This window comes from Desmodus rotundus, chromosome X (assembly GCF_022682495.2).
Source record: "Desmodus rotundus isolate HL8 chromosome X, HLdesRot8A.1, whole genome shotgun sequence".
NCBI classification, from domain to species: domain Eukaryota; kingdom Metazoa; phylum Chordata; class Mammalia; order Chiroptera; family Phyllostomidae; genus Desmodus; species Desmodus rotundus.
The window spans coordinates 66,521,811-66,544,159 of NC_071400.1; the positions used below are offsets into that span (position 1 = coordinate 66,521,811).

Below are 22,349 nucleotides of genomic sequence, written 5' to 3' on the forward strand. Positions count from 1 at the left end.
GCACAGATTCGGGAAGAGTGGGGGGACCAGCCTAATGTGAACCCTTACAACCCCTCTTTCAGGGCTAGCCCAGCACCACCTCAACTACGTTTCCCGTAACTAAGTCAGGTGCTATGGAAAGCTTGGGGCAGAAAGTGACCCCCAAGTTTCACCCTAAAACCCTGACTCTACAGTCAGTATGGACCATGTCAGCCAGTGTTTCTTTAGCGGGGATGGTGTATGGCATGGGAAGGGACCCTCCACCCCAAGGCTGGGTCTGCGGGTCCGCCGTCCCGCTTCTGGCCCAGCACAGCCCGTGGCCCCAGTTCGGCCTCCACAAAGCAAGCGGCTGAAGCGACCGGGATGTGGTGGCCGGCCCCCCACGAAAAAAAGTGGTGGAAGGAGAAGGGTACCGCAAACCCCACCTTGGTCACACCCTCAAAAGCCCTAGGTGGAGTACCCTCCCAGGCTAGGGCCGGTCTGAGGGCCCGTCCATCTGGCTCACCTCGGTCCTGGGAGAGGAGGTTGCGCTGAGACCCGAACTCACTGCAGCTCTGACAGGACCCACAGGGGAAGAGGTGCACCAGTCCCAGAGGAGGGGGCGGGGGCGGAGGCAGGGGCGGGGGCACGCATGCGCCAGTGGCCGCCCTAAAGGCCCCTCTACTGGCACACCCCCTCCCCTCGACCCCCACCCCTTCCCGCCCCAGGGTGAACGCGGGTCTCCTCCCAGCCTGCTGGTGGCGCCAAGGAAGTCTGATTGGGGCGCAGCCTGGGGCCAGACCGCTCCGCAAGCCTTCTGCATCCTGCTGCACCTCGCCCTTACCTTGCCCCCATCAGGGCTGCGGTTTCAGGTTTTTAGTGTGTGGGGTGTCGTACTTTTGACCTGAGTGGCCAGACTTTGGGAAATGTTTTGAAAGGGCCTCTTTGAAGCCATGAAGTCTATGCTGCCTCAAGCAGACTTTTTGGTAGCTTGGGAGAGGGCTGTGTCTGTTCCTGCATGGAAAGTGGTGCCAGAGAAGAGGGTTTTGTCTCTACTGGAGGGAAAGAGGTGCCAGAGAGCGTTGTGTCGGTTCCTGGAGGGAAAGAGTAGCAGAGGAGTGGTTATTCTGTCAGGGCAAAAAGAACCTGGTACGAGGTGGATATGTGTCAAAGCTAAAACATTTCCTAGACTCCCTTGCAGCTATGACAATCATGTGACAGTCCTGATCAATATGTAAGCAGGGGTGGGGCATCCAGAATGCTCCTGAAAAGGATGGACTGAGCTGGCCACAGCTCCCTTCCCCTTCTTCTTGACTAGGTGGGGCTCTGGTGGTCATCCTAGGGTCATGATGTGGCCACGAAGTCCAGGAAACCTCAGCCCTGGACTCCTTTGAGTTGCCAAATTAATTCTCATGTAGGAGGAGTAAATCTCCCAAATTATCCTCTCCAATTCTCCACCCCTGGTCCATTAAGCACTTCTTCCCCAAAGAAGCTACCCATGACTACCAAATTTAAGTATGTTAAACCTGGACACCCACCTTCTCCAAATCAGGACAAACAGACAGACAGGGAGACTGAGGCCTGGTAAGGACACTTCCCAATACTTTTCTTACCTTCTCAGCCCAGGGTACAGCTGGGACTGGCTGTGAGATTCCTATTTCTAAGGTACTCATTTTCTCACAGATTCCACCATTTAATCTATACTGCAGCCAGTCGAGCTGCTTGCTCTATTTCCAGTTGGATTTTTGGGTACTGGGCGGGCATGGGGTTGACCTGAAAAGACCCATGCCCTCATTTCTTCTATACTCATCAGCCCTGTCAACCAGGAGTGTGGGGTTCTCCACCTACCTAAGATTAAAAGGCTTTCTCCAGCTTTTGTAACAGTTTGTACTTTATTACGTATGCAACCCCACCACACCTGCCAGTTGGTGCCTCCTCCCTCCAAAGTGTCATCTTGATATGAGTCCCCTCTTGGGGCCACTGAGCTATCCCCCTTTCTTTTGGGGGCAGAGGAGATGGATTCCCCAGAGCAAGCAGTGGGCAGGGGGAGGGCTACAATTCATCATCATAGTCCTCTGACAGGTATTTAAACTTAAATCAGCACCCTTGGGGAGTTACAAAGAGTTTTCAGGAGGGATGGAGTGAAGCTGCCCCTCATCCAAGGAACAGGTTGGAATGAACTAAGGCTGGTCTATCTTGGGCCTTAGAAGGTGAAGAGGAGCATGTTCTAGAAGTTAGTGTGAGTGGGGCATGTCTTCCCCAAACTTGTTCTGGTGGGCGATGTTCTTCACGTCTAGGAGAGCCTGAGGAGGACAAAAGACAGGGTAGGTAAGAGAGAGTGAGGGCGCCCTTTACTTCAGCCAGGAGACTGCCCCCACTCCGGCCTTCTACCACCCTGTCTCTTGGACTATCCCTCATGCAGTAGGGCCATTCTCCCCTTACCTAGTTACAGAAGGTGTGTGTGTGTGAGGGGGGTCAGCGTGTACACATTAGAGGGTCTGCCCAGCACCTACCTGGTGGTGAACATAGGCCTGACATCGGTAACACCAGGTAGACAGGTCAACGTAGCTGAGGACCAGTGGGTGTCCTGAGCTTTCGTGGTGCTGGAGCATATGGGCATTGACGTAACGACTGCAGTAGACCTGAGGACAGGGAGCGAACGTTGGGCAGGGATCGGCACCCACCTGTGGTTTGTTTCTGGGCCAACCCCAGTCCCTCCCGTTGCGTACCTCATAGCAAGACAGACATGCCCAGTTCTCCTGGAGTGCTCCACACTCCTGACAAGGTTGGGTCACATCCAGGCCTCCTTCAGGAATGGGGCATACTGCCACCAAATGGGGACACCAGAGCAGTGGTGTCACAGCATAAAACATAGCCTGCGTGAGTGAAACCGAGTAAGCTAGGGATTTATCTCTCCATTATACGTTCCTGAATCACATGCTCCTACCTGGAGGCACAAATGGGCAAAAGAAGGAGGCCACACTTCCATCCACTCCCTGAGCTCACCTGGTCAGTGTCCCCAAAGGCCTGCATTGAATCATCTATGTCCTGACCTCCAGCTGTCTCTCCTAGCAGCTTCTCCTCTTCTGTGATCTGAGACTCTGGGGCCTCCTGGACACACAGGGCAAGAGAGGTATCTGAGAGTCCTGATTCTTGTCCCTTCTTCCCTCTACCTGGGTGTGGTGATGGGTCTTACCTGAGCCTTGTTGCCTAATTCCAAGGTCCTGAGATTCCCAACCAGTGGACTGTGGGATATCTGGGGTGTGGCTCCTTGCACAGGTGAGGTTGGCGGAGTCTGGCTGTTAGCACATGAGGCTTGAGGGGTTTGAATCAGCTCAGCTCCTCCCACAGGCTTCTCTGAGGTGGTCTGGTCCAGCGTGGCTCCCCCTGAGGCTGCCTCTGAGGTAGTCTGGTCCAGTGTGGCTGTCTCTGAGGTGGTCTGGTCCAGCGTGGCTCCCCCTGTGGCTGCCTCTGGAGACTGGTCCTTAGTGAGTTGTGCCACAGCTGTCTCTGAGTTAGTCTGCGCTGCAGTGGACTCTTGCACAGAGGGTGCTGGGGTGGCCTTCCCCATGCCTGCATCCAGTTTGTACCCTTCTAGCGTGGTCAGCCTCCCCGTTGATCCAGGATTGGCTGGTTGGGTTGCTTCCTTGGTGACTGACGTAGAACTGAAGGGTCCCTCCTTGTCTTCGATCTCTGGAACCATGGGAGGGAGATCCTTGAGTATGGGTGCTACACCCACTCCTGCCTCTAACCCCTGCCTTCCCTGAGTCTCCCATTGCCACCAATTCCCTATACCCACTCACTTGTGGCCCGCAAGCTGCGCCAGTATTTGCGATGGACTTGGATGGTGTCAGTGATCGAGGCCAGGGCCCCTGATAGTGGGGGCCGTGACAGGGTCAGCAGGGGTGGCGGGTCCCCAAGGAGGGTGCGAGTACAGGCAGCCATGGACTCCGAGATGGATGTCAGGTTATAGCCACCCTTTTTAAGGAAAAGGAGAGTAAAAGGTATGATGGAGTGTCCTCAGGGAATTTGGGAGGCAAGATATCCGTGCTTCCCAATCCTGCCTCAGGACTCTACAGGTCTGAAGGGTGGCAACTGGGGACAAGTGAATGGAATCCACATCGGTCAGTCCTATTGGTTATTGAGGGAGATAAACTGCGACGTACAATGGAAGACAACAACCACGATAATGATACTGATAGCAACATTAGTAATAGCTGCTGTTCATTAAGTGCTCGCTGTAAGACAGGCCGTATTCTAAGGACCTTATGCATATTAAATCAAGCCTCGAACCACACATGCTTAATCTGCACAGGAACCCGTCTTCGCAGTACGGAAACCCCTGGCCGCACCTGCAGGGAAGCCCTGGCCCCAGCTGGTAAAGGAGCAAAGGTCATTGTCTCCACACGAACCCCTGTCCTGACCTGGTACGGGAACCCCTTTTTCTCACACTCTATAGGAAACCCAGTCTCTGCTCTCTTTACAGATGCGTACACTGAGGCTCAGGGCGCTTAGATGATTTGTCTGAGGTCAGAACGGTTGGCAAAAGGCAGCGCTGGCTTGGAACCTGTGCTATCTGATGAGAGTCCATGTTCTTAACCACCACCCCGCCCTGCCACACGCAGTCTGGGCACACTGTGAGACTTTCCACTAGCATGTTAACCTCTCTGCGACTGACGGTCCTCATTTGTAGTGAAAACAAGCACATGAGACTGCAGGCAGGATTAGACTAGAGGATGAACAGTGCGCAGTAATAAGAAGCTACAGTACTTCCACAGTGCCAGGCGCTCTCCCATGATCGGCCAGCCCCATCTTACACATGATGAAACTGAGGCCCAGCGCGCAGGGACCCTGAGGAATTTATAAAAGGTCACTGAATTTACTTATCTCAGGAACTTGACAGAGGCAGTTCAAGTACTGGTAAAAACCATAGGCTCCAGAGTCAAGCTGCTTGGATTCAAGCCCTGGCTCTGCCATTATTAAAGGTGTGGCCTCTGGCTAGTCACTGTATCCCCCTGTGCCTCACTTTCCCTGATTTAGAGAGAGGAAAATGATGAGGTCAGCAGACCCCACCTCAGAAGGCTGCTTTGTCAATGAATTAATAATACATATAAAGTGTCAGACGGATGTCTTACACACAGCGAGTGCTCAACAAGTTGCTGATGCTGGTGTTGTTACTAATGCCCAGTATGTGCCAATAATTCCACGTGGGGGCACTCAAAGGAGACTTTAGGAAATCACCCCCGGTGTTGTAGCCAGCCAGCACAACGGGCAGGACTCCCAAGTCTTCCAAACCACCCCTCACAGTGGAAAGGGGGACTGAGAAAGTTACCTCTAGGATTAGGATAATGTGGCCACCGGCAAGGCCCATCAGCAGGTGGGTAAGGTGGGCGTAGCCCTCAGGTGACAGCTGGCAGCCCCCCAGCGGGTCTCCCCATGCAGCGTCAAAGCCAGCTGAGACCAGCACCAGTTCTGGGTTAAACTGAGGCAGGGAGAGAAGAAAGGCATGGACATGAGGCTGGGGGCTTGGGTAGATAGTAGGTGAGGTAGACCCAGAGACATGAGATGCAAGTTGGAGACATGGAGACACGGGACTTGGAGGCTAGGAGACACAGGACCAGAGCCCTGAAACCAGGAAGGGGAGGGTGTGGAGACACAAGACAGAGAGACATGGAGAAAGATAGACAGTCGTGGACACATCAGACACAGATTTACAGACATGAAACACTAGAAAAGGACAGATGGGGACATGAGGCATAGTCCTGAGATATGGAAACTAAGCCATCAAGAGATGGTGACATGAGACACAGAGACAGAGATATGTCCTCACACACATGCCCAAGGGTGAGATTAAGAGGTACATGCTCCCCACCCTAGGCCCAACGTGCGAAAGAAAGGTGCAGGCATACTTCCATTACAGAAAATGACAATTCAAGTGCCACACACAGAAGGTGGTCACATACAGCCACATATACTCACATACAACCAGACAGTTCCATATAGACTGAACTACACCTTGTCCTAGTCACGCACACAGTTTCTCATGGAGGGGACAGTAATCCAGTCATCCCTGCACGGACACAATCATACATGTGCCATCACTACCCAGTCACAACAGTCTACAACTGTTGTGTCCACAGGTAGCCACTTACACACACAGTCACACACATGATTTCATAGTTACACGCATGTAAGGTAGTTACAGCCACTGTGCATCATCAGACACACACACCATCTGAACTTGCATGGCTGCACAGAGGTCAGAGATGGCACTTTCATCCGCCTTCTGACTTAGTCACACACACGTAATCTGCCACAGACACACACAGTTTACACAGGGAGAAGGCAGTTACCTGCAGCCCTCATGCAGAGTCAGACAAATATACACAGGCCACCTCCAGTCAGAGAGACACAGCAGACAGCCACAACAGAGAGACAGAAAGATGACTGACACACACAGCCTCCCACACGCAGAAAGAGATACTGGCTGTCACAGAAAGAGCACCCATCACAGAGAAATAGTAGTAGAAAGAGCCGCCCATGCAGAGTCTCACACACATACTCAAACCCCTTCCCACCTTGCACATAGTTCCACTGAGGTGGCAGGCCACCGTCACATACAGACAGACACTGGTGACAATGTACACCCAGGACACAAATAGCTAGGAATACAAAGACTGCTCTCACACACCCCAAAGTCTCTCACAATTGCACACAGAGACAGCAGTCACATATGCAAAGGCCATACAGAGTCACTCCCCAGCCCATTACCACTAGTCTCACAGGATCAGTCACCCAGAAGTCAGACACATGTGCCCTCACTGCTACCCACACAGCTGTGTCGCGTACATCCTGAAGTGTACCTCATAGGCAATGGGGAGCACCAGACGATGCCAAGCAGCCAGGTACTCAGAATCACCCACTCGAGGCCCATTCCACGCCACGTTGACGGTAAAGCCTGTGCCTGCAGACCGGCCCACCTGGTTGCTGGTGCCCTCATCCCCCATGGGAAAGAAGGTGCCATGATCATAGCGGTGCAGGGAAATGTAGAGCACACTGCCAGAGACAGGGTGGGGAGGGGGCCATGCCTGGTTAGTAGCCTGGAACCCCTGAAGCATGGCCCACTCATCTCCCTGGCCGCACTCCACCCCCTGCCCCAGCCCCTCACCTGGGGTCCTCCTCAAATATGTGCTGAGTTCCATTACCATGATGGACATCCCAGTCCACAATCAGGATCCTGGGGAAGGATAGTTTCTCAGTTACCCAGAACACTGGCCCCTGGGGAGAAGGCAGGGGCCAGACCCCTTGGGCCTGTCTGCAGGGGCATGTATTGTGGGTGGCTACATCCTGGGTCCCTAGGGATAGGGTTGGGTGGCAAACTTGTGGGTCCTATGAAAGTCAGGGTGACAGCCGATCCTGGGTCCTGAACAAGCACTCGGTCAGGATCAGCCTGAGGACCCATGAGGGTAAGCACTGGGGGCTCGGACCTAGGGTTCTATCAGGATAGTCATCAGGGGCCAAAATGCTGAGGGAGGACCCTGGATCCTGTTTCATAAGCACCTGGGTACCACAGTCTTGGGGGTCCTCTCCAAGTAAGCACTGAGAGGTTAGACCCTCAGTCCTTTTCTGGAAAGTGCTGGGCATCTGGACACTTGGGTGTTTCTGGGTAAGTCCTGGGGGCGCTGCACCATGAGGCCTGCTGAGTGAGCACTGAGATGGGGGGGTGGGCAGGGAGCCCTTACCGCAGTGCATGCCCACTGATGGCCTGGGCATGGCGAGCAGCCACAGCCACAGAGTTGAAAAAGCAGAAACCGCAAGCAGCATCCTGCTCTGCGTGGTGGCCGGGAGGACGCACCACGGCAACGCCATTCAAAACCTGGGGGAGGAATGAGGGGCCAAGATCAAACCACTGCCCTCACTGCTTTCCTTCTCCTTGTCCCCTTGCCTCTCCTGTTCTCTCTTTCCCACCCTTGTACTACCAGCTGCTAGGGGAGCCCAGCGCTGCAGCCCCATCCCCATGGCTGCACTTCCCAGTGAGCAAGGCCTCTGGTGAGCAGGGGTCCCACCCCCACACTTTCCTCAGGCCCTACCCAATTTTCTCAGAGTAGCTCCTCTCTATCCCCCAGGACTGTCTCTCTGAGCCAGAGCCCCACTCAAAACAGCCATACCTCTCCCGCCAGCACAGCCTCCACAAGACAGCATGTAGCACCAGTGGCCAGCTGTGCACAGGCGAAGGTGCTGGGACAGATGTAGATGGACTCAAAGTTGGCGCTCTCACGGTGCAGCTCTCGGGTTTTCATTTTCTCTGTGGCCCGTAGACGACCCACATACTCAGCACTGGAGGCACAGGGTGGGCATGAGGGAGAGTCAGTTGGTTCTGTCCCATCCACGGTACCTCCCACAACACCCCGCAGCTCTGTGTACCCAGGCTCCAGCCTCCAGGTGGCATGTGTGCACTGAGGCCCCATGCCATCCACAGGCACGAGGGTCTGACCTGTGGCAGGTGAGCAGCTCAGCATCTGTGGCGGGGCGTGCAGGCAGGGTGAGACAGCGCCCGGCAAGACCTAGCTCCTCCAGACGGCACATGATCCGGGAGACACGCTGGGGTATCTCGGGGTGGTGGCTGGGAGGTGGGGGACAGAGGCAGGGCTTAGTGTTTGAGGACAGGGAAGAACCCCTGCCTACTTAGCCCAGCTCTCCAACCACATACTTGTCCCACAAGTTATAGTGATCCATCATCCGCTGGTCATAGACCAGCCCCGTGCGAGCCTGCAACACCGGCCACATCATGATTGGGAGCGCTTGGGGTGGCCATGGTCCCTCTTCTTCCTCCTCCACGTTGTACCCTTCCATAAGGTCCCCCTCCAGGGTGTCATCTGTAAGGGGAAACCACATTCACCCTACTCTCCCACCCTGGAGCACTGTAATACTCTAGAAACTCAGTTTACCCAAACATAAAAAAAGGTAGGAGGCCTGAAACCAGGGCCCAGTGAGAGAGAGGGTCTGACCATCCCCCAGAAAGGCAGCCCAGGAAAATTAGAGTGGGTTCTAGAAGAGTCTCCCCCCATGGTTCCTGCCATGCCTGACCTCCCACTAAGCCTACTCCTTGCCTCCTACCTGATCTCATAAGCGTCTCCCAGAAAGGCTCCAGGGCTTCCAGAGTACAGGACAACGATGACAGGGCACTGGATGGCAGGGGAAGGGAAAGTGTGACCAAATGGCCCCCGGGCGGGAAGTGAGGGTCCCACTTTCCCCCTGCACCACCTAGGCTCACCTTGTGCAGGGGGCACCAGGGGACTCCAGCATGGGGCAAGGGTCACCCAGAAGGGTGTGGAGTGAGGCGCTGACACCCTCAGCCAGGGAGCGAAGGTTGTAGCCACCCTGGGTGAATAGGGTCAGGAGGGTTAGGAAAGAACCACATGTTACAAGGGAAGAGTAGAGTAATATTAGCACTGGGGTTCTGACTGCATGTCAAGCTACGAGGAATTTAGAGGGTGACTTCATTTCACTCACTAAATGGTGCTGTGACATGATTACTACTAGTATTATGCCCGGTTTACATAAAAAAGCAGAGGTACAAGGAAGTTCAGTGACTTAGGTGAGGCTGTCCAATTAGGAAGTGGAAACACTGGGACAGGAACTCCTGCTGGATTTGAAAGCCTTGTTCTTATGCCCTCTAGGATGCATGGGCTCAGAGATGAAGGGAGTTACTCACCTCCAGAGACAGGATCAGCCTGCCTCCTGCCAGACCCATGAGCAGGTGGGTTAGCTGGGCAAACCCTGCTGGAGTGGTAGCCATCTCGCCCTGGGGGGACATGGAGGGTCAGCCTGGCTCCACATACCCCCTTCTGCCTACCTGCCATCCCAGAGAGCCCGCCTTACCTTGGGGTCTCCTTGGAGGGCATCAAATCCAGCGGCCACCAGGACCAGCTGGGGCTGGAACTGAGGGAGGAAAGGACTACATGAGGCCACCTGTCCTCATGGCCCACCCCTCACTGTCACCCCTGCCCCAACATATCCTAGACCCCCAGGACCTCAAGGGCGACAGGCAGCAGGACTCGCAGGAACGCAGCAATATAGTCGGCGTCTCGCATCCCCACCTGCAGACAGACGCCCACAATGGTGAGATGGGGACATTCTGCCTTCTGCCTCGAGCCACTGAAGGGCATGGGTGAGCTTCATTCTGGGGGCAAATGGTGGGCAGACACTAACCTGGTTCCAAGGCACATTGATGGTATATCCCTGGCCTTGGCCAAAACCTATGGTGGACCAGTTAGAGGCCTTCAGGTGGGGCCAGAACCGACCCTGCTCATAGCGATGGATGGAAAAATAGAGCACACTGGGGGCAGAGAAAACAAGAGATTGGGGCGCTGTTGAGGAGTCAACCCTGCAGATACCCCCAACCCACAGTTACCAGTTTCTTCAACCATTCATTCATTCTTGCATTTATGTACCCATTACTTTACCCGCTCATTTCATCTCTTACTGGAACTCCTCCCTCAGCAAACGTTGCTGCCCCCTCAGTGCCCACCAAGTCTAGCTCTGAGGCCCTGAGAGCTAGTGGGTGTCTCTCACCTCCCTGGAGGTGAGAGGATCCCTGACTCTGGGGGACCCTATGTCATGCCCACTCACCCACCTGCCCATGACCAAGGTGGTAACAACAGGACAAACCCTGTGACTCTGGGAGGCCCATAGGGCACATGGGGCTTTAAGTTGGTGGGAACCAGCTAAGGCTGCCAAGAGCAGTGGGCCAGGCTGGGGAGCTTAGTGTTTCTTCTGAAGGAAGTGGGAAGCTTGGAGTTAGGGTTAGGAGTTGGTTCTGGGTACAGAACTGGAGTAGGGGTGATAGCTGGGTCTCCATGAGGCCAATGAGGGGACAATTCCTTCTTTCCAATACCTCATAGGCCACCTCTACTACTTCTTTTACTATACAGGTGATGTGGTGAGAAACAGCATTCAGAGCAGTGGGGGACTGGCGGACAGAACAGGTGTTGAAAAGACATGTTGGTCCAGAAAGCCCAGCAGCGGGGCATGGGGGGGCTTATTCCTGACTGAGGCAATCTAAACAAGTAATCTCTCATTTATGCATCCATCCGTTCATCATTCCCTGCCTTATTCCAGGAAGGATTTAAGGCAGATTTTTTCTTTTTCTTTTTTGGGAGATGCACGAAATAGTGGTAAGCAATGAATCTAGACAAACTTGACAATCCTGTTTTAATAAATGTTAATAATGTAGTTATAAAATTTAATAAAATTGGTATAAAGAGTCTTGAAATTGAAGAAAAAAATCTTGTAATTGGGAAATGAAACTCATGTGAAAGCTTTGGTATTGAGTAGGTGGGGGATGATTTTTTTAAACTCTGATATATAAACACCAGTTCTAAACTTAAGGAAGAAAAACATACCATAGAACATAAAGATTATTATCAGGAAGAAGAAAGAACTAAAGAAAAGATTTGAAGAAAGCCAACCCCACAAGAGACCCACCAGAATCAACAGAACTAACACCCAGAAAACTAAACTTATAAAGCAAACAAAAGGAGATTTTAAAATTAAGGTTGACTGATTTCCAGTGAAGGAATGGTGGACCGATAGCATAGGTTTCCCTCCTCCCTTTCCTATAATCCTAGTCAAAAGACACGAAAGCACAGGAGACAAACACAAGGCCCGCAGGCTGAATCCAGCCCTCCACCTTGTTTCATCTGGCCTGGCACCTTGTTTCTAGCAGGTGGGCAGCGCCGAGCTCCTTGCCCCTAGCTTAGGAGTAGTTACATTTATACCGTCCTAAATTACATTAGGCCCTTTGAAGGCAACCTACAAGGCTGATGTGGCCCCGGGTGAAAATGAATTTGACATCGCTGCATTAAAGGAATGTTAAACAAGTATCCACCCAGAAAGACAGAACAGGGGTGGGGGAAGGATTCAGACAATAAGAAAGTTCAGCAAGTCCCTGAAAAGTACTTGGAGGCTCCAGGGGCCCAAGGGGATGACCTGTGGTTGCCCTTCTGGAGAAATCAGGCAGTTCCAGGTCACTGCATACAGAATCAATCTTGAATAACCAACTCACCTTATGACCGATTCACTAAACTTACTTGTTTCTTTTAACTACTTAGCTTTAATTGTCCTGTTTTCCTTGCCTTCTCAATAGTCTTTTAAGGACTGTCCAACTTGTCTCCACCCCAGCACTCTGCTATTGGAGTTAAGAAGACTGAAATGCAGGGAGACTCAAGGATATGGATAAATTCTTTATCATTTTATACAAAATAGATTACACAGAAGGGAATGAAAATCAGGCTGACATCAGACATCTGTTAGCAACACTGAATGCTAGAAAATAATAAAGCAATGTCTAGAGAACAGCCAACCTAGATTAGATGGCGGGCCACGGGAGCTCAGGATCTATGTAAAGAAGTGGACCCTTCGCAGTCTGTTTGACAGAAGGCTGGATCCACGACAACTACTTGGCAGTGTCCCTTCCCGAGAAGGATAAGCTCAATCATTTTCTGCTAAAAAGGGTATGCTGGTATCCTTTCTGGAGGAAAATTTGGCAGTAGGTCCCAGGTTTTAAAGCACGCCAACCCTCTGACCCAGTAACCCATGACTGGAAATTCATCCTATAGACACACTAGAAGTGTAAAATTATATATTTATGACTATTCACTGTAGAATTATCTGTAAAAGCAAAAACTGGGAAGCACCTAAATGTCCCAGAGTTAAATGACCAGAGGTACACCCACACAATGGAACACTGTACAGCCCTTACAAAGAAGGTATTTATTTACTTATTTATTTTTATTATTTCCCCCATTATCAGTTATTCCTCCTATACACTCTTCCACCTCCACTCACCTCGTTCCCTGAAGGAGGTACTTTTTAGAGGCACTAACATGAAGCTGTGCCCACCACATGCTGTTAAGTGCAAAAAAGCAAGTTTCCAAAGATCATGTAGAGGATTATCCCCTTAGGCAGTGTGTTAATAATAATGAATATTCGCACATCTATAGGAAAAATTCTGTAAGGATATAACCTAAACTATCAACAGTTACTTTATTTTTTAATCCCACCCAAGGATATATTCATTGATTTTAGAGAGGAAGAGGGGCAGAGAGGGGGAAGGGTGAGGGAGGGAGGGAGCGGGGCGCGGGGGGGGGGGGGAGAGGAGAAGAGAAGAGAAAAGAAAAGAAGAGAAACATCTAGTGGTTGCCTCCTATAGGTGCCCCAGCCAGGGAGCGAACCCATTACCTAGGCAATTGCCCTGGCCAGGAAATAAACCCTCAACCGTTTGGTGTATGGGAACAATGCTCCAACCACTGAGCCACACCAGCCAGGGCTCAACAGGTATTTTTTTAAAGATTTTTATTTGTTTATTTTTATTTTTTAAAAGATTTTATTTATTTATTTATTTATTTATAGACAGAGGGGAAGGGAGGGAGAAAAAGAGGGAGAGAAACATTGATGTGTGGCTGCCTCTCACCGCCCCCCCCCACCCCCGCCCCCGGGGACCTGGTCCACAACCCAGGCATGTGCCCTGACTGGGAATTCAACCTGTGACCCTTTGGTTCACAGGCCAGCACTCAAATCCACTGAGTCACCCAGCTGGGCCTATTTATTTATTTTTAGACAGAGGGGAAGGGAGTGACAAGAGAGAGGGAGAGACACATTGACTGGTTGCCTCTCAAATGCCCCCAACCATCCCCAACCGGGGACCCAGCCCACAATCCAAGCATGTGCCCTGACCCAGAATCAAACCTGAGACCTTTAGGTTTGCATGATGATGTCCAACCCACTGAGCCTTACCAGTCAGGGCTCAACAGTTATTTTTGAGGTAATGGGAATTACAGGAGATTCACTGCTACAGATATTTCTGTATTATTTAATTTTTAAATAAATAATTTGTAGTAATCATAAGTAGAAAAAATAAAGTAGTAATTTGAGGTTCACTCCAGCTCCAGGGTAAATTGGTAAACAAGATCTCCAAATATTTGTGGGCACAAATCTCATCTCTTCCCATTCTTCTCTGTGTGACTTTGTAACCTGTAAGCATCAGTTCCTTCATCTGTAAAATGGGGAACTCAACAGTCCCTGCCTCAGAGTGAAATTAAGAAAGCAGACTCACAGAGAGCAGCACAGAACTCGGTCCCAGGGATGTCCAATGAATGTGAATGCCTTCCCTTCCCTCCTGGGCCCCTTCTAACTGGGCCTCTAGCATCTGGAGTGATACTTGGGGCATACCTGGGGTCCTGGTCAAAGGTGAACTGTGTTCCTTGACCATGGTGCACATCCCAATCCACAATAAGGACCCTGTGAGGGGAAGAGAATGGGGCACTGTACAAGAGGATCCAGTTGCATCTGGGGAAGTGCCCAGACCAGGCTACACCAGCCTGTACCACCACCCATCACACCTGCCCTGCTGCTTGCTGCTGACCTCTGAATGCGGTGCTTCACTTGAGCGTAGCGAGCAGCCACAGCCACATGGTTGAACATGCAATATCCATCCATAAGACTGTGCTGGGCGTGGTGTCCAGGAGGCCTGGGCAGGACAGGGAAAGCCACAGATTGGGGGTTCTTCCTCTGCAGAGACAGACTCCCTTGCTCTCTAATCCTGGACCACCAACTCCGTCAATGCTGATGCCTGACAATCTGTCAGGAGCTGAGTAACTAGGGCCCTCGGACTCTCACCCCCAGTCTACTGCTCTCTCTTTGAAGGAAACTTGATGATGCTCCTTAAAATTATCAGTGCATTACACCCTCACACCCAGTCACTATGCACCTGGGGACTTAAGCCACAGCCTGTGTACCAAAAAGGATAAAATAACATGTTTATAAATAGACAATATTTGCTGCAGCATTTTTTGGAAACAGTAAATGATTGGGGAGAGCCGAAATGCCCAACAGTAGGGAGTTGGTTAACTTACTGTACACGTGCACAATGGTGTTCTACATGGGTCTAAGCTCTACACTGTTAGAGAACAGCTTTCCAGATGGTTAAGTGGAAAATGCATGGTATGGAAGGGAGCTTCCTGAAAGCTGGAGTGCTCCCCTAAAATAGGGGAGGGAGGAGAAAGGCTGTATCTTCTGCACTTCATCAGTTCTGGGATGCCAACAATGATGAGATGTACTGTGATTTTACATGCCAACAACAAAGCAGAAAATGCTGCCAACTGAATTCTGAGATGTCACTGTTTATAAGATGTATCCGAATTTCAAGATGTTACCAATATGAAAAATATGCATTTTAGAATCAACGAAATATGGTTATGTACTCCATGAATAGGCGCAGACTATTTCTGGAGGACACATGAGTTACTGGTTACAGGGACTACCTCCAGGAGAGGAAGCAGGTGTCTGGGGGATGAGGGATGGCAGGGAGACTTTTTCTTGTACCCCCTTTTATACCTTAAGCATGTACATACACTACCCATTACCAATACATTTTACATTTGAGGAAAGACATTTTTTTAAATGTAGAAAGCCAAAAGCTGGCAGGTCCTACCTGATGATGGCCATGCCATTCTGGATTTCGGCCCCCAGGACCGCATCCACCAGCCTGAGGACAGAGCCTGAAGCCAGGCAGGCACAGGTGTATGAGTTCTGGAGAGACAGTGGGGAGCCAGAGAGGGAGTGAGGGAGACAGCAGTCCTGTCCACTCAGCTGCTTCCCCTAGGGTGGGGTAGGCGTGGGGATGGGCATCCCCAGGAATGCTATCACCCTCTGCCCTCACAGTTTTTATCCATACCGGATGCAGATAAACTGAGTCATAGGTGTCTGCTAGGATGCGGAGTTCTCCCTCATTCATGTACTGGGTCGTCTCCATCAGATCAATGTATTCTAGGCTGGGGACACAGACAGAGGATAAGATTCAGGGGATGCCTCCCTCCTTGGCCCTGAGCCAGGGCCCTGGCTCCTCCCCAGCTAAGCCTTCCAAGTACCACACCCCTGGACAAGTCAACCTCCTCAATTGTCATTTTGGGAAAACACTGAGATATAGGCCACATTTCCTGCTTCTTCCCTAGCCCACCTCATTTCCACTAATATCCCTTGCCTTCTCCTCTAGCCACACCAAATCCTATTGTCAGGCCTTTGGCCAGAATGTTCCAGCTGTCTGCACCTCCCTTTCCTGAGCCCTCCTCTTCATCTGACTCACTTTTCTCTCTTAAAGTTCAGCTCAGATACCCCCTCTGCCGAGCTACTTTACTTGGGCCACACTGTACCAGGCTCCTCGTTCTGGGTTCCTACAGTACCCTGGAGAACACCCGGGTCAGTCTGTCCACACATCCACCAGGTGCTAACATACCACATTATAACAACAATAATAGCTTAGTGAGTTGCTGATATGTCAGGCACCATTCTAAGTGCCCAACATATATCAGACCCTTCTGAGGAACATTATTTACTAGTTCCCATTACAGGCGATGACACTGAGATGCAATGAGGCTCGGCAATTTGCCAAAGGCCACAGAGCCCATGGCATTCCATCCCAAAGCATCCAGTCTGCCCTGGTGGGCCCAGGATAGCCTCCTCCCCATCCCTGTAAGGTTACCAAGCTTTCACCTGTGAACCAACATCAGCTCCTCCTTTTCAGCAAACCGGGCCTGGGGAGACACAAGGAACAAAGGGCTAAGGTGCTGACCACACCCGGGTTCTGTCACCTTCTGCTCTGTACCCAAAGTGCCAGCTGGGGAACTCACCTGAAAGGACACACAGCGGTCCAGGAGGCCCTCCCGGATCAGCTGCTCCTTGATGGCATGGAGCCGTTCTGGGCCTTCAGGGAAGCTGGGTTGATAAAGAGATACAGTCACAGGCACACATAGATACATACAGGGGCACTGGTGAGCAGCACATCTGGTCCTGCACATCTCCAGTCACCCTTGCACAGCTGCTCATGCCAGAACCTTCAAAGTCACCCCTGATGCCTATTGGTTCTGTTCTCACAATATATCCAAAGCCTGACCCGCTCCTCATCACCTCCACTGCTGCTACCATAAATCTACCACCCGGGCTACTGCAGTCACCTCCTCACTGGCCTTCCAACTTCTACCCTCATTCCTCCAACAGTCCTTTAGTCACACAGTAGCCAGACATTGGTTAAAATCCAAATCAGGCCCTGATTGGTATGGCTCAGTTGGTTGGGCATCATCCTACAAAGTGAAAGGTTGCTGGTTTGATTCTCAGTCAGGGCATGTGCCTGGATTGTGGGTTTGGTCCCAGTTGGGGCACATGTGAGAGGCAACTAATTGATGTTTCTCTCCCTCTGTTTCTCCCTCCCTCTCTCCTCTCTAAAAATAAATAAATAAAACCTTTTTAAAAAATCCAAATCAGATCACATCCCACCTAAACTCAAAACCTTCACATGGCTCTCATCTCATCAAACCAAGTACTTTTCAGCTAGCTCTCCTTCCTGCCTAAGACACTCTGCTCCCTGTATCTTCATGGCTCACTCCCTCACCTCCTTCAGAGGCCTGCTGAAATATCAGCAAGGCCTTCCCTGACCATTCTATTCGAAACTGAAGAGTCCCCTCCAGCGTTCTTTCTGCTATTCTCCATCCCTCCTCCGCTTCAGTGTTTCTCTGCAGCACTTGTTTCTAACACACTGTATCATTTACGTTTTGTTTACTATCTATTTTCCCCCTTGAAAATGTAATCTCCATGAAGACAAAGGTTTGTTTGTTTTGTCTTCTGCCATGTCCCTCGCTCCTCAAGAGATGGTATATCTGTATTCAGTAATGAAATATGTTGCCATTCTGAGTCTTCCATTGGGACAGAGGAGATAGATTCTGAATTGGTAAAAACGTAAGTATAATAATGAGCAAACAATGACATGGGCTAGGAAGACCTCAAATATCAGGTGTGGGAGGGAGGGGAGTGGCCAGGCATAGCCCTCTCTGAGAAAGTCTCCTTGAGACGTGAATGTTAACTGAGAGAAGAGAAGGTGGAAACAAATCTCTGGAAGAGGAATCAGCCAGGGCAAAGGCCGGACATAAGGGAGTATCAGGAATGTCAGAAGAACAGCAAGAGGACTAGTGTGGGTGAAGTGAAGTGAAGCGAATGAGGGGGAGGATTGGCTGATGAGGTCACCAAGGTGATGTGGGGCCAGATCACGTGGAACTAAGAGGCTAAGATGAAGAATTTGAACTTTACCTTGAGGGCAGTGGTCTACCCTTGAAAGATTTTAAGACAGAGAACACTATCTTCTACATGGTTTTAGACTGCTGGGTAGACAACAGATAGCAGGGATAAGAGTGAACACAGGGCACAAGGGAGGGAGCCTCTGCAAGTATAGGTGAGTGATGATAGTGGTGGCAGTGAAGGCCAGAATAGGTCAGATACTGAATACATTTAAAATAGAGCCAAAAGAATTTGCTGATGGATTACAACATGTGTGAGCAAACGGGAGGTATAATTCTTTTGTTTCAGCACAAATGTCCCTTCTTCAAGGACACCTTCTGGGAACACTGGATGCTGGTCCAGGATCCTCTATTAAACACTCTTGAAGCCACTGACTGGTCTTAAGTCCTCCTACATTAAACACTTCACACTGCTATTGGCTGTTTAATGATCTGCTCTCCTACTCACCCATCAGCTCCTTGAGAAGGGACCCTGTCTTGTCCAACACATCTGTATCACCAACTCCCGTCGCACAGTAGGCATTCAATAAACGTTTTATGGCTAAATGATAAGAACCCTTTCAAGCCTGAGCCCCACTTTCCTAAGTTTTCTGCTTCTAGTCTCTAGGCTAGTGCAAGAAAGGATTCGTTCTTCCTAATGGCTCTAAGTGTGCATATTTGTGTGGTTCAGAGACAGCTTGGCGGAGTCAGCCTCACCTGTCATCCCAGAGGCAGTGGAATTCATTGAGCTGCTCATCAAACACCAAGCCAGTACCAGGCAGTGTCTTGGCCTCAAGGTTCAGATCCTGCAGGGAAAAAAATGGGAGGCACTGATCCATTTAGGGCCTGAGTCAGAGGTAACATCCCATGCTGTCCAGGATGGAGACCTCAGGGTTTCATTGTCACAGGAGGCTAAATTGTGGCCAGGCCTCTCTCACCAGCCCTTGAAGCCCCACAATTAGGTCTTGCTCTGCTCCTTGGCTGAGTTTCTTCATTCTGCCTTTCTTCTTTACATCCGCTAGTTTGGGGCTGGAGCGGAGTCCAGCACCCTTCTTAACACCTGGCTTCTGCCAAATAGAGAGAAAGGTCAGAGTCCACTGCACGGCCCATTGCTCCCCCTCCCCCTCATCAGAACAGGTCTGGGGCCTCACCGAGATGACGCTGGAGTCAAGGGGGGGCGAGTGGGGGTTGTGCCTACTTCTTCGCTGCCTGGTTGTGGTGGAGTCCTGGCCGGTGGAGGTCATGGTCGGGGAGACTTCACCCCTGACGCGGTTCTGGGGGGTGCGGTGGAGGTGACTGAAGGGGCTAGGGTGCCCTAAAGACCCCACATCCCAGCCTCTTTCCAGGCCCCGCCCCTTATGCTGTCCTCTGTCTCACCGCCTTCTAAAGCTCGTCTCTCTTAAGGCCCTCTCCGTCCACTGGAGTGTCCATTCCACCTGGCCCCTCCCATTCCACTAGACTCCATTCAAAGAGCAGTTAACCCCCAGACTCCAGTCCATTTTAGGGCCTGATCTTTCCAGCAAATCACCCCCCCTTCCGTTCTACTAAGACTCATTCCTAGATCCTTTCATTCCTCTCAGCCTCGCCCAGACCCCACCTCTTCACAGACTTGCCCTTTCCACCCAATCTCCCGGATATTTACCCACCCTTTCACTCAGCCAGCCCTAGCCCCTGGCCCAGGCCTGACTCCACCCTTAACGATCCACTTAACTCCACCCCTTATCCGCCGGACCGGCACCTTCCACTAGGCCAGATTCCACCCCTAACGTTTCAACCAGCACCGCTCCTCAGGGGACGGCCCCTTTCCTTCCACCAAACCCCACCCCCTGCCCAAACCCTACCCCTGACGCTTCCCCTAGCCCCTTCAGTTTCTAACCACCTCCCGCCAGCCCCCGCCCCCTCTGTCGACGCCAACCAATCCCTTCAGCACCACTCACTGGGCGCAGTGCAGACCTTTCCTCAAACTCCGCCCAGGGCTAGTACCGCTCAATTTCCAGCGACCTGTGGGGCTGCTAGTGCCGAGGCCCGCTTTTCCATTGGGCCAGTTCTCTCAACTGACCGCCCAGAACCCGCCCACACCGGGAATCTCGCAGCACCGCCGCGCTTCTCCAGAGGGCAAACGTTCGGTTTGTACGTCATTACGTATGCGGACCGTGCTGTGCCTGCGCGAAGTCCCTGCCCGCTGTACGGCGTGGAGATTCGGCTCAAGCTTGCCCCTCCGCCAACCGCCGACGCTTTCTTTCTGGTTGTCCCTCTGTCCTTGTCCAGTCACTTAGAAGCCCTCCAGATCCACAGCAGTTGTGCCATGTAGTGACTCAAGACAGCAACCAAACAAGCAAATGGACGGTGTTAGGAAAGGGTATCTTCTCTCCCCGTGGCTTCCCGCGCGGCGCGCGGCGATGACGTAGCGCGGGTGGGTTGATGCCCGGTTAAACTGGAAAATGGCTGGTGGCAGCCAAATAGTAGTGTTAATGATGCTAAACGTGGTGATGATTTTTCTGAGTTAAAGTTCACGAAGGTGTGTTGTGAAAAAGGGAGTGTCCCCGAAAGTAATCACACAATTATCACCTCCCCAATAAATAAGCTCTTAGGTTTACATGCAGTTTTCATGCAGAAAGGGGGAACTTAGGCAATAGAGCAATAGAACGAACTGAGCGAGCATCCGACAAGCCGCAATCACTTACGGCCTCCGCGGATGGAGAGGCGCGCGTTGGTCTCAAGCCAGGCAGCTACAGTGGCAGCATGGGTCTGGGGGAGCAGAAGTCCTATTGGGCTTAGAGCATGGGATGGTGGAAGCTTTGAGTCCTTAGAGCCCGTAGTGGGCGGCGGTCCCACTCATATCGGTGTCCAGATGGAGTTTTTATCAGACTTGCAGTTTTGTGGTCCCATCCCAGGGGCATTCCATTACACCTCCTTACCTCGGTCTTGGGCATATTGCCACTTGACAGTAACTGTCATGGCTGACAGTGACTCCATATTGGATTGTGAAAGGTTGTTCAAAAAGTCCACTCTGCTCTTACTGTATAGAAAGTGATAAACAGGGAGCAGTCACCAAGTGTTATCTATTAATATCCTGTCGTGGAAATGGATCTTGGGGCCAAAGGGGTCTTATTAGGGGCAAATGATTGTAATGATAGCAAGTATTACGATATGTCAGACATTGTTGTAAGCCACAATTCTGTGAGGTAGTTCCCATCAGTAAGGCTACTTTGCAGATAAGGAACTGAGGTTACATGACTTAGTCATGTGACCTTGGGCAAGTTACTGAACATCTATATGCTTCAGTTTCCTCATCTGAAAAATTGTGATAAAATAGTGCCCAGGGCCAGAATGGACTTGGGGAGTGGAGTGTTTCTTGAGCAGCAGCTCTCCCTGACAGCCTCCACCGAGTAACCTCTGTTTCCAAGTGTGTGCATAGGGGAAAGGGGGAGTTTCCCCTGTAGGGGGGACTCCCTCCCACCCCACATCTAAATAGCCCCACAGGAGGCGGGTTTGTCCTCCTATCTCCCTTTCTCATTCTTCACCATTTCCTACAGGGCTGTAGGCTGGGACCGGAAAGATAAGCGGTCTGGGCTTCAGCATCGCTGACTAACAAACAGATTGACAGCCCCACCACCCACTAGTTGGGCCCTCTGACCTTCTTGAAAACCCTAGTATCAGCTTTCTCTTCCCTTCCACTCTTTCCCTGCAACGAGTCATTTGTCCCAGTAAAAGAGCGTCGCATTCCTAAGACCTTTAAACCTCCACATACACCAAAGAAAACATAATGATACACACTGAGGAACATTCTGGGGTTGTGATGCCTGCAAAGTACTAGAGTGGGGAGTCTTCTAAGAGTCAAGGCCCATTTTTCTGTATAGTCAAAAGAAAGCAGAGGTCAGCAAACTTTTTCTATGAAGGACCAGAGAGTAAATATTTTAGGCTTCATAGGCCACATATGGCTTCTGGTATGTTCTTCTTTCTTTCCCTTCAAAAATGTAAAAACGGGATGCAGTCTGGCTTTGGCCTGAAGGCCATAGTTTGCTGATCCCTGCAATAGAGTGTCAGCCTTTGGTTTCCATTATCTGGCTGGGATCCTTTTACAGGGTAAATGCAGAAGTTCCATACTTCCTGAGGAGAGGTATTCCTTTTGTTTGAGGTATGAGGACCCATTCATGGACAGGGTCTGGTCACTTCTGGTGTTTTTCTACTAGGTCAAGCAAATGTCCCTGTACAGAATGAGAATAGGGATTCCTATAGTTTCTATAGTGTTGTTCTTCCACTAATCCAAGCAGGGGTTTCTATGCA

The 22,349-nt window shown here is 51.2% G+C and overlaps 1 protein-coding gene across 5 annotated transcripts; it reads right to left on the reverse strand.

The window, feature by feature from the left end:
- Window positions 1–1,834: 1,834 nt before the first annotated feature.
- On the reverse strand, window positions 1,835–20,311 carry HDAC6 (histone deacetylase 6). Of its 5 annotated transcripts, none has more exons than XM_024580073.4 (29): window positions 20,000–20,311; window positions 19,214–19,336; window positions 19,001–19,129; window positions 18,780–18,868; window positions 16,647–16,731; window positions 16,510–16,550; window positions 15,695–15,791; window positions 15,452–15,549; window positions 14,384–14,488; window positions 14,191–14,259; window positions 10,171–10,297; window positions 9,993–10,058; window positions 9,841–9,900; window positions 9,674–9,763; window positions 9,233–9,339; window positions 9,076–9,143; window positions 8,669–8,834; window positions 8,453–8,581; window positions 8,127–8,295; window positions 7,701–7,834; window positions 7,127–7,195; window positions 6,822–7,014; window positions 5,291–5,440; window positions 3,762–3,936; window positions 3,155–3,651; window positions 2,965–3,069; window positions 2,688–2,834; window positions 2,472–2,600; window positions 1,835–2,261 (listed from the first exon to the last, which is right to left on the reverse strand). In XM_024580073.4, exons 2-29 carry the CDS (start codon window positions 19,304–19,306, stop codon window positions 2,193–2,195), a joined length of 3,456 nt encoding a protein of 1,151 aa, XP_024435841.2. In that variant the 5' UTR covers window positions 19,307–19,336; window positions 20,000–20,311; the 3' UTR covers window positions 1,835–2,192. The 5 variants fall into 5 exon arrangements, with proteins under 5 accessions (XP_024435841.2, XP_024435842.2, XP_024435843.2 ...); XM_024580074.3 differs by lacking the exon at window positions 20,000–20,311 and adding an exon at window positions 19,801–19,892; XM_024580075.4 differs by lacking the exon at window positions 20,000–20,311 and adding an exon at window positions 19,709–19,856 and having other exon boundaries at window positions 19,001–19,126.
- Window positions 20,312–22,349: the final 2,038 nt, after the last annotated feature.